This window comes from Thunnus albacares, chromosome 17, assembly GCF_914725855.1.
Source record: "Thunnus albacares chromosome 17, fThuAlb1.1, whole genome shotgun sequence".
NCBI classification, from domain to species: Eukaryota; Metazoa; Chordata; class Actinopteri; order Scombriformes; family Scombridae; genus Thunnus; species Thunnus albacares.
Genome location: NC_058122.1, coordinates 21,875,753 through 21,887,858, shown reverse-complemented (window position 1 = coordinate 21,887,858; position 12,106 = coordinate 21,875,753). Strand labels below are relative to the sequence as shown.

General features: G+C 38.2%; 2 protein-coding genes across 5 annotated transcripts; one reads left to right on the top strand and one right to left on the bottom strand.

Moving 5' to 3' along the window:
• Positions 1-366: 366 nt before the first annotated feature.
• On the bottom strand, positions 367-6,935 carry dnajc7 (DnaJ (Hsp40) homolog, subfamily C, member 7). The gene is made up of 14 exons (XM_044331000.1): positions 6,829-6,935; positions 5,992-6,080; positions 5,725-5,849; positions 4,686-4,799; positions 4,302-4,376; positions 4,093-4,211; positions 3,762-3,915; positions 3,366-3,530; positions 2,921-3,012; positions 2,677-2,750; positions 2,354-2,500; positions 2,076-2,228; positions 1,860-1,922; positions 367-1,749 (listed from the first exon to the last, which is right to left on the bottom strand). Exons 1-14 carry the CDS (start codon positions 6,900-6,902, stop codon positions 1,712-1,714), a joined length of 1,482 nt encoding a protein of 493 aa, XP_044186935.1. The 5' UTR covers positions 6,903-6,935; the 3' UTR covers positions 367-1,711.
• Positions 6,901-10,918, top strand: nkiras2 (NFKB inhibitor interacting Ras-like 2). 4 transcript variants are annotated; one of them, XM_044331002.1, is made up of 4 exons: positions 6,901-6,984; positions 7,426-7,548; positions 9,179-9,420; positions 9,735-10,918. In XM_044331002.1, exons 2-4 carry the CDS (start codon positions 7,455-7,457, stop codon positions 9,975-9,977), a joined length of 579 nt encoding a protein of 192 aa, XP_044186937.1. In that variant the 5' UTR covers positions 6,901-6,984; positions 7,426-7,454; the 3' UTR covers positions 9,978-10,918. The 4 variants fall into 4 exon arrangements, with proteins under 4 accessions (XP_044186937.1, XP_044186940.1, XP_044186936.1 ...); XM_044331005.1 differs by having other exon boundaries at positions 6,958-6,979; XM_044331001.1 differs by lacking the exon at positions 6,901-6,984 and adding an exon at positions 7,007-7,092.
• Positions 10,919-12,106: the final 1,188 nt, after the last annotated feature.

The following is a 12,106-nucleotide window of genomic DNA, read 5'->3' as shown; positions in this document are numbered from 1 at the left end:
ATAAACACCAATATTAATACTAAAATTGATGTTAGTAGTGATATTGAATCTAAATTTCATCTCATGGTCTTCTCATGAATGCAAATAATCTTGCTATTAATTTCACAAGTTTACATTGTTAATTTCTAGTTGACATTGTGGGTGTATGTGATTTGCTATTGTGTGTAGCTTTGTATTTTGTATAATGTCCTGTGTGTTTTTTGTGCTGTTTGTTATTGTGCTATTATATGTTTTAATTGTAAAGGACTGCAGATGAAAATTAGTTTAAGCTAACTCTGGTGCAGTATATCAAATGTTAAAAACATTTATGTTTAAAACTACATTGTCTCAATGAATACAATACTAAAACAAATCACAAACACAATATTGGGGAAACTCTGAGGAGGCCAACTTTATTGACATGGATGGTACTTTTCAAAAGGTAAAGACAGGATGGTTTCACCGTAAGGGCAAAAACAATGAGAGCAAAGATGAGGACGCCTTCATTTTCTTCATGATGTGCAACAAGTGAACAACACACTCATCAGGAAGTAAAGTTTTCCATCATCACACATTGCCTGACTTTCTTAGACAATAGCAAACACAGCCATAATTGTTCTATCCATAAGCATATCTGTGGCATTGAGTAAAATAAGACAGCCTGCATCACATTCAAGGAACACAAAGAGCATAATCTATTTCTGTGCAATATTTTATCCTGACCAAGCAAAACAATGATCTTCCTGAACTTGTGTCGCATGATTGGCATCTCTTTTAAACATAACAGAAGAGCGTCCTCATCTTACAATGACAGCAAAATTTACAATAAATATACATATCAAAATAAAAAAAAAATTGGAAAATAAACAATCAACTATCATCACACATCAACACTTTACATTCCAGTAAAATGTGCAATGCATCAATCTGTGAATGGCAACATCAAACATAAAACCTGTGACAAGTGGGAAGGGGACTTTGCTGGCAACAAAGCCAGCACAGCTGTCTCTGCTGCCATCTTTCTAGTGTGCTTCGGTTGTACTGTATATGTAGGTCTAGACTCCAGCTGTGATGAATTTTTAAAAAAATGTTCAACTGCTCCTACTGGTTTATGACAAGGAGGCAGTTTTCAGTGCGAATTTGTAGCAGCCAACTGTCTGTCTGTCTGACAGATTCTTCAAAAGTGGAGCTGGGGTGGGGGTGGGAGGGGGGGAGTTGCTTGCTAAGTGATTTTCTTCAGAAATCATTAAGCAAGTTACTAACTTTCATGCAGAGAATATTCCTTCAGCAGTAAGTTGAGACGAGTCGGATAATAGCTTGCTCAATGCTCAGTTGCATCTCAAGAGTTTCCCCAGGATGTGACTTCCTGCATGGATCCCTAAAAGCAATACAATAGCTGCACGATCTCTCCTATCTCAAAAATCTGAGAAAATTTGGACCAGTGTTGCTAGCCATTACTGACTTTCAAGTTTGTTTCATTTTTGAGAGAAGAAAACCAAATCCAAAACCAGTAACACTATCAACTCAGTCTGAGCCGCCTCCGTGTCCTTGCTATAACGGGCGTTAAATCATTTGCTGCATGTGGTCATTGGGTTGCATTCATTCAGTCAATGGCATAGACAGAAACTTGACTTGCAATCAGTCAGTCATTAAATATGGATGGTGGTTTGGGGGGGTTGACATTGTTGAAAAGTCCTGATGTAGTAACTGTGTAGGTAGACAAATCCTCCAATTAACCAAACTGGAAGAAGAAATTTCCTGGTCCAGATGCTGAAACAAATAGTAAACAAGTCAATCACTGACATACTCTTATTCTATTTCATTCCAAATGGTTGACAACAGAAAAGCATGATTTTGTATACACACAGTATATAAATTACCTTCAAAACTAAAACCTCCTGGTCCTCCGAAGAACGCCTTGAAAATGTTGTTGGCATCAAAATCTGGTGGAAACAGAAAACAAGATTCAATATCAGAGAACTTTCCAGCCAGGATCTCACCATAAAAATGACAAAAAAAAGGTGGTTAGACATGAATTGTACTTAAATCTGTTCACCCTCAACACCTCTCACCCCAAAGCTTGCCCGCGTACTGACCTGCCATGTTCATGCCGTCATCCTCCAGGTCCTGACCGCTGTCATAGCGAGACTTCTTCTTCGGGTCTGAAAGCACGCTGAAGGCTTCGCCCACCTCCTTGAACTTCTTTTCCTCTTCCTTTTGCAACTCGGCACTAGCTCCACTGTGACGGTCTACAGGGAAAATAAACACAGCACACAAAAGCACATAAGTCATTTGGACTGCAGGACATCTGCAAAGTAATATGTAGAAAATGCACAATTGTTGTTCTGTGGTTAGGGGACATTTTTTTGTTCACCTGGGTGATGTAAAAGCGCCCGTTTGCGGTAAGCTTTCTTGATCTCATCTTCTGTGGCGTTCTTATTCACCCCAAGCACTTTGTAGTAATCTTTTCGCTTGCTTTTCTTTAACTCCAGCTGGGCGTTTTTTAGGAGGTGTTTGTGTTCTGGGGAATAAAAACAAGACTGGACAAGTTAACAAGCAATAGGAGGTTCAATATTTCAGCAGGTGGCAAAACACTGTATTTGAAAACAAGTCATAAGTTGCCAGTGTGTGATGTTACAGTGCTATGAAATAGAATAAGGAGGTTATAACTGCTGTGAGCAGGAGTCTGATTCTCACCTTTTGTTTTCTCTGTCTGGTAAACCTTCTCATAGTCTCGAACTGCCTCTTCATACAGCTCTGTGTCCATGTAGCTGCAGCAAAGAATGCACACATCTGTTATTGTTTCTTTACCCAGTTTGCTCAATGAAATATTAGTCCAAATAATAACAATGACACTGTCTTCTGTTTGTCTGTCTGACAACCAAATGCAATGTGACTTATTGTTTTCGATTAACAGTCAGGTTAGAAATCCTGCACGTACCACTGTGCTCTCCGTAAATAGGCCTTGATATAGGTCTCATCCAGTTTAATGGCCTTCGTGCAGTCTTCAATGGCCTGCTCTAGTTTCCTCAGCTTTTGAAGAAAAAAGAAAAAAGTGTGACCATGCAAGGAAGACATAGAGAGGGAGATGTAATGGCAAAGATAATGAAATTAAACCTGTATACTGTTAGACACCTAGGTCCTGATTGATTTTTGTAAATTGTGTTCCTTTCTTTACATTTATCTAACAGACACAAGTCTCACTCTCTGATTATCTGCTAACCCTTTTCTTTTTTTTGTCAGAGCTATAATTAAGTCAATTTTTCCTTTGCAATATGTGCTTTAAAGGGTGCCAAAAAAGTAATTAACAGTTGACCATCAATAACAAAAACAACTTGCCAGATGTTGATGCAACCAGTGGTATCTCTCCTGTGCACGCTGCTCACCTTAGATCCAACAGTGGCCCTATTACAGTACAGCTTGGCATTAGTCTTGATGTTGTTGGGGTCTATTGTTAGTGCCTCAGAGTACAGCTCATAGGCTGCCTGAAAGTTTCCCTCCTTGAAGGCCTTGTTCCCTTCCTCCTTCTTGGCTTTTAGTGCTTTGGCATTCTGGGAAAACAATATATAGGACATCTTTAAAAGCTACTCTAGGTTACTCACGCTTAAATGGACAACAGAAAACCATAATGTTGGATCTTCTTTGGCCATTTTGAAGCAAAAGGCTCCCATTTAGATGTAAATGTCATGGCTGTATTTATAGGAATTCACCAAAAAAAGAAAAGAAAACAATACAAAAAATGGTTTATTTGATTTATAAGACTTATTTACTGAAATACTCACTCTGCATGCAAGCCGAGCTTTGTCATGGTCGGGAGCCATACGCAGGGCCTGGACAAAGAACTGGACAGCTTTGTCAATGCAGTCCTCATAGTACAGACAAAGACCACGCACGTACAGTGCATCCGCATTAGTGGAGTCCATTCGCAGAATATCACTGAACAGGAAAAGGATAATTAAAGCTGGATTGTGGGACTTTTACATATAAATAAACATCCATTATATTCAAGCCCTTGCCAAACGAGTTCACACAATGCTGATTAAGCCTATCGCTGCCAGGTAAATCTCTCTGTATTTCGCAGTATTCAAATAGTTTTCAAATATGCTGCCTCACCTGGCAACAGACTGAGCCTCGGGGTAGCGTCCCAGCAGGGCTAAGCACTCCGCCTTCAGTATCTTGAACCTGTGACAGGCTGAGGCAGACTCCAAGGCACGGTCCATGCAAAAGACAACCTAGGGGACAACCACAACATATTTCCAGTCTGTGTTGCTGTTGTTGATGTTAGTGTCTTAAACTAAGACTGTAACCACTGGGTAGCTTACCATCCTGAAGTCCCTCTTCTCAAATCCAATCTCTGCCATTCTCTCATATTCAAGGATGGATTCTGCATTCTTCAGCTGACAAAGGAATTTGTGGTATTCAGTGACAATGTGAAAAACCTGTAGTAGTCAGATAACTTCATTGCTTTTCAGCTACCAGTGGCATCACTTCTGTGACACACTTCTAAAAAATCAAATCAATGAACTAAAACTTGCCTCGCAGCTTGCTCATTAAGGATTAACAGCAACTCTGGTTGAATTCCTCTTAAACCGCTCAGTATCAGACTTCTGCACTTTATTTGCACTAGCTTTGCCAAAGCTTCTCTGATAGTGGATAATCACGTACAAGTTGTGAGATCATGCCCTCTTCAGCTGAAGCCAGCTTACCTCCTGCTGAGCCTGGCTGTTGTCAGGCTCAAGCTCCAGAACCCTCAGGAAACACCGGCTGGCAGCCATAGCATTGCCAAGGGACAGGTGGCACTTGCCCTCTCGCAAATGGCCCTGTGGGTGAGAGACATGCAGTTCACACACTGAAGCGACAACAACCTTAATTTGTCTGGAGTCTGTATTTTTATTAACTCAGTTGGACACTGTGTGCTAAAAGCAAACTTAAGGACTGACCAACCCTAATTTACTTTTTTGTTATGTGATTCAACTGTTTATTAACTATTGTAAAATCATAACGCTTATAACCATGCTGCGACGCATCATTATTCACTGGACTATTATAGGGGAGGGCTATAAGTTATGTAATAAGGAACCACTATCACAACAATGTGTAAATGCATTAAACAAGTCATTCCTGCAAGCTGAACCACAACATAGCCCTGCAATGTAGTAAATTACACTCGTTCAGTTGTTTAAAACATGTTTGAGGTTCAAATCCAAGGTGCCAAAGAGATGCTGTTATAAGTCTGTCTCTAGCTGTGTCCAAAATCTCTGCAACAAAGCTGGTTTGTCTGTTGTTTCTAGAACCAATAGGTATAATGGCATTGACATGATAAAAATAAAGTCCAGGTCATGCAGAAAAGCTGAATTTTTAGTTTGTAACTATCTTTCAGCAAGTTTAAATCTATAACAGAGCTTTTACTTGTTTGGTATATAACTAATTATATGTGAAATTAAGCTCAACAGTGATCCAATACCAATTTGCAAGTTCATTTTTCTTTGTTATTTAATCATATTACTACCATGTACAGTACAACATGTCCGTGCCCTCTCTATAGAGCTTGTCCACATCATTCTAGTAAATGTAGGAAATCCCTTGATGAAGCATTAGTGAATGAGAAGGGCTGAGTGACAGTGTGTGCAAAACAAAACAAAACAACGCCCAGAACACTACATATCGCAGATAGAAAATACTTCACAATTCGTGAGTATATTTCCCTTTTGATATTATGTAACACCTTGTTTCCCCACAGCTTACCTTCATGAAAGAGTTATCTAGTCGTACTGCTTGCTGGGAATCCTCTAAAGCCTCTCTGTATCGGCACAACATCATTAGTGTGGCCGCCCGGTTCCCATGGTAACTTGCATTCTTTGGACACATATCTGTATTTTAAAAAAAAGAGAGAAGTTTTTGACATCCTGTCAAATTCAGACACAATCTTTTGTCCCCTGTGCAATACAAGAAATCAACATCATCTCCTAAAATAACAAGTGGACTGATCATAATTATATTAAGAATAATTACCTATGGCCTTGGTGTAATAATTGAATGCTTCTGCGTAATCCTTCTTGATATAAAAAGCATTGCCTTGCTCTTTGAAGCCCTCCGCTTCCCTGTGTAAAAGTGAGCAGAAAAATATATATATATAAAAAAAGAATTAATGCAAATTTAGAAGACAAATCTGAGAGGGGTTGAGGAGACAGCATGATCGTATGTGATGGTCGTCTGATCACAGATTAAAGAGTACTGAACTTTTTAGTGTGTAGACGTTCATCTCTGAACTGTAAGGCTGAGCATCACATTTCTATCATCTGTAAACAGAGCATGTCGACGATTGTGAATGGCATTGTGCATCAGATAGCCCACTGGCCAGCGTTAGCTAAACATAGAAAGAGCCAAACCAGCAGGGGATAAATCACGTAGCTAAAGGGGGAGCACAGCCAGGAACATATGACACCACGCTGGGGGCAAATGCCATTACTTTTTTTGGAAACCTTTCACGTTTTAACGTTACATCACGACCACACAATTAGTGAATGGTGTCATCTGTAACAGACTGTGAATATAGAAATAATATAAAAGCAGTACTCTCGGTGAGATCAGTTAACTACAGACTTACAGATTTACACAGTTAACTTGACTGAAACCCAGATATCCAGCACAGGAGCTAGCTACTGGAGGACAGCCGAGCTAAAAGCTACCCGGGGGCCAAATTTAGCTAAACAGCGGTGGGTCGCTAGTTAGCTTTCACAGTGTGACAAGAAAATAGACATGACAAGGACTTTTGACTACACATATCGATAAGTTACTTCGTTACACGTGTATTTCGGCCGCTGACAACACACTGTTAGTTTCTCATACCTTTCTAATTCTTCGTCACTGAGCAGCTCCATGTCAGGGTCCATGTTCACAGCATCACTGTGCTCCGTCGCCATTTTGCCGTGAATGGTGAGGGGGCGGGGCCACAGACTGCAGTCGTGACGTACACTGTAAACAGGAAACAGTCCGTTGGGTAAGGTAAGCAGTTAGCTTGCAAGTAAAAATTATTCTCATAACTAAAACATATCTGGCCGCTGGTAGCCAAATATCAGCGCATATGTTTTTGAACACACGCGTTTTATTCGGGTTAGTCGGTTTCAGCTAACATTAGCGACTTAGTTTGTGATATCGTGGTTCTGTAACATATCTCCGTAAGCTAATGCTAAGCTAACTGTTATATTTTGTAAAGACTACTCAGACATCAAACGTTTTATCTTGTAGTATGACATCATAGTATGACTAACATGTAATTTTTATTTGCTTGCTAGCAAGCAATTTTAGTAAGGATATGTGTATAACCATATATAACGCAGTAACAGCTGCCAAAACCACAAACGTAGTACAAAGCTATGCGTTTACACTGTAACAAAGCAAGGTTACTAACTAATCTTTCATCTGTGTATTTTCTTCGACAAGCAGATTTTCTAACCTGAGGGTGACGAATCGTCATGGGCAAAAGCTGTAAAGTGGTGGTGTGTGGCCAGGCTGCAGTTGGTAAAACGGCTGTCTTGGAACAACTACTGTATGCCAACCATGTTGCAGGTAAATGACATAATAATACCGCAGTGTTTCATATATTACATTATCCTTTAGACCTCTTGCTGAGAGATCAATACGTATGAGACATGGCAACAGCTGAGCAACTATGTGCAAAGTATAACAGGTTTGTGTGCGTTGGTTGTTCTGTAGATGGTTGATAGATAGATAGATAGATAGATAGATAGATAGATAGCAGCCACTTGACATAAATCGAAATACAAAAACAATGAGGTATGTAAAAGAAACAAATGCAATTAAAGGCTAAATTATATACAATAACTTAATAGACTAACTCAAATATTAAAAAAAATAGAATAACTAAAAATAAAATAGAGACTAGAGATAGAACCATAATTATAATATACTATTTGGTGAGTATATACTGTTCAATGTTATATGCTAAAGTAAACTGTACATAGAGTGAGTCAGGTGGATATTGCAAAGGCAGTAAAGTGCATGATTGTCCATGGATGTTAGAATTGAGTGTACTAATTGAATAATTTACACAATGTACATACATATGATAACAGTATATACAGACCGTACTTTAAAGATGACTAAAATATGAATCTGAAATATAACAGATGTGATGGATAATGTAATATGTGAATGAGCAGTCTGTCATCACTGTCCCCTCTCCCGTCACAGAGGAGAGTCACTGTACAGACTGATGTCAGTTGACAGGAACGACTTCCTGTAACGTTGGTTGTCAGTGTTGATTTTACAGTTTGGTTATTCTCTGTTTAATGGATTACATATTTAAAATGTTCAGTTTAATTGTCATTTATTCTTCCTGACAGACTGGAGCCTTGAAATATCTCAATCATTAATTATTTGTTATCAATCAGTAATTATTTTGGAAAGCAATTTAACCAGCAAAATATGTTATTTTAATTACAGCCTATCTAATTGCAGTACATAATCAACTCGCTCATGAATATCATTAGGCTTCAGACATTCAGCACCATCCCTAAAACTCGATTAAGGTTGTTACATAAAGTAGGAAAAATGGGAGATATTTACTTCTAGTTTCTTGCAACTGCTAGCCAAAATACTGCTTCATCTTTAGTCTGGCACTTGTGAGGGGAACTAATACTATTACCAGCTGATAGCACAGTACATTACAGTTAACAACGTTGGGTGACATTAATAAAGTATTTTGAATTAATTTTTTAAGAAAAAATGCCCAAATTCTCTTGTTCCAGCTTGTTAAATGTGAATATTTGATGGTTTTAGTCCCGAGTATCTTTGGGTTGTGGACTAAACAAGATATTTTGGTTGCATTTTGGGTTTTGGGAATCAATGATTGAAAATTTTAACAAGTTAATTGATAAATTGAGAAAATAATCTATAGATTAATCAATAATGAACATAGTAGTTGCAGCCCTATATTCTACATCTTGCTACATTCCTTTTTCTAGTTTACTCGGAAGTATAAGTTATTTGAATTTGCTTAGCTTTCAATTTGAATTTTATTTTACTTCATATGTTTACATTTTTCTTTTGACAAAGTGTAATTTCTAGTAAGGAAGAGTTAAGCTTAATAATAATGTATTAAATACACAAGCAATTGTATTAGTACTTGTACAGTATATCACATAATATGGGCCTGGCTTTGTTTATTTAATGTTAGGTTCAGAGCCCATGGAGACCCTGGAGGATATCTACATCGGCTCCATAGAAACTGACCGTGGCACACGAGAGCAGGTGCGCTTCTATGACACCCGCGGACTCCGGGATGGGATGGAGTTTCCTCGACATTACTACACTTTCGCGGACGGCTTTGTGCTTGTTTACAGCATTGATAGTAAAGAGTCCTTTAAGCGGATGGAGGCCCTCAAGAAGGACATTGACCGTCACAGAGACAAGAAAGAGGTGAAGAACCAAACACATTTACATGCTTGGGAAGGTTCATTTAGAGCTACTTGAATAAAGCTGAATGTGGGTAAACTTAGCTGTTACATGTGTGCTAATTACAGGTACATTTATTAATAGTGATTAATCTTCCCTAAGCATTAAATGTGCTCAATAAATGATTGATTCAAATGCTCCTTCCTCACAGTTCTCTTTAATTCCCAACATAACAGTTGCCATTACTAATACTTGAGTTGATGTGGTGAAGCACGCTGGTATGGACAGTGTTAAATATTTAATTGATGTGAGGCTAATCTGATGATCCTGATCCACAGGTAACCATTGTTGTGCTGGGTAACAAGCTGGACAAGCAGCAAGAGAGGAGAGTTGACTCTAACATGGCCCTGAACTGGGCTAAGAACGAGAAGGTGCGTCTGTGGGAGGTGTCGGTGGTGGACCGTCGCACGCTCATTGAACCCTTCGTCTACCTGGCCAGCAAAATGACCCAGCCGCAGAGCAAGTCCACTTTCCCTCTCAGTCGCAATAAGAATAAGGGGGGTGGTTCTACAGACAGCTGAGTGACGAGACACCGACGTGAAGTTCAACAGGGAGGAAAAAGGGAGAAGGGGTGTGTGAAAGGGAACTTAGTTTTGCTTTGTTTTTTAAATCAATTTTGGTTTATTGAAGAATTGAATAGGTGAAAGTTAGTTTTGAGAGTGTGGGCCAGTGGTAATGAGAGAAAAGGCAGAATGATTGTATTTATATACAGAGAGCACTGTTGGTATTGCATTCATATTGAGGTTTTGATGAAATACTTACTGGATATTTAATTTGGACTGAAAAAATGTTCTTTTTGCCATATCATCAAAGAAATTTAACGAATCCAAGATGTTTTTCTTTGTCATTCCAGTTATATTTGGTTGGATTATGGTCAAACTATTCATCCAGATTCTTTATGATGAATCTTCATAGTAATATTGGTCACTCTGCTGATTCATAATCTGACAATCAACATTCGAATTTAGTTTAAACTTTCAGAATTTTACAATATCAGACACTCACGGTGCTCGATGCGTAGATAAATAAGGAACTAGCACACATGTCCACAGGCTACTGATTTATTTACATGGACACCACATGTAGACACAGACTGAATCACAAATGGCAGCAGTTACAAATGTTACCTAGTTATTGCATCACACAAAAGCTGAATATTATGTGTTGTCTGTGTAAAAGGTGGGTGAAGGGATTTTATTATTACATTAGCGATGATGTACAGTAAACGTGCTGTTTTATTGATGTGGAGATTTGTTACACTACATATCTTCTTTGCTGAGATTCACTGTTTGATGTTATAGAGTGAATGATTGACATTCCTTACCGCAAATGGCCTTCTGTACAGGTTTTAGGAGTTCAAATATAACCGAAAGACGTTGACGTGAACGGTGGTTTCTGCAGGCTCAGGTGCTACTTTTTTTTTTTTTTTTCTGTTGCTACACATAAAAGACCTACAGCACAATACATACAGTGAAATGTCCTATCATTAACAACACGACTCATCATATTATCAGTTGCAATCACTGCTGAAGTTGAATTTTACCAAGCTATAAAATAAAACCCATATGAAGACGTTAGACGATCGTTGAACTGTGTAGCTTTATTCAGGTAAAATGTGTGCAGCTTTGAATTGTTTCATTGAAAAGGGGAAATTCAGTTTTCAAACTCTTTTCAACACTTTTTTCTGTGAATTTCAAGCATTTATGTATTAATATCCTTAAATTGTGTTCACTTGATATTTGTTTGCATGATGTGTAAACAAATTAAAAGATTTTTTCTGTGCCTAACCAGAATCAGTGGTGTTAAAATTATTGACGTGTTTAAATACAGAGACGCTTTTGTTTCATCGTGGAAGTTATTTGGCGTTTGAGATGTCGGTGCATCATGAAAACACGCCTCTCAGCGTTGTGACCTGATGAGGAGGGTGACTTGTCTCCAGATTGGGATTTGTAATCCTCTCAAAAGCAAAGAGCAAGTAAAGGTTGGAGTGTAAAGGCGGAAGAGCTCACATATGTGGTGTAAAAGGTGAAATTAAACTGAACTCTACAATCACTGGCTTTCAGTTAATCTACACTGTAATATGTCTCATGATCTATTTCAGTGGAAAAAAAATCACCTGCCTCTATATAGGCTCTAAAAGATCTAGTTTCCCTCAGTTTCATTTTTAGGGAAGTTTCTTTGTGCATCCAGAAAGTAGCACTGAGATCTCTACATTATACTTTAACTCTGTGGTAACAACTATCTTTAAAGAAATGCCTTCATTTGCCAGTTAAGTTGCAACTGAAGTCAGTAATAAAATGTTTGTTGTCCTCAAACCACTTGACAAAATGATCTGTTGTTCAGTGGTATATGAAGGCCCATAAAGGACACCGAAAATAAAAATAAGTAAATAAATAACAAATAAAAGAAATAAAAAGAATAGTTTAAAATCCTCAAAAGATTGAATAGATTCATTTTTACTAGTGCTCCACACTAGAAAACCGTTGTTAAAACAGGTCTTTATGAATGATACAAATAATTATTACCAATACTGATGTTACTGTTGTTATTTGTAATAAAGCTGTTCGTACTGATATTAATAACAAATTCTTGATATTTGCACTTTGTGTGACGCCGTTGACACTAAGTTGACAGTAATCTAACCCTGTTA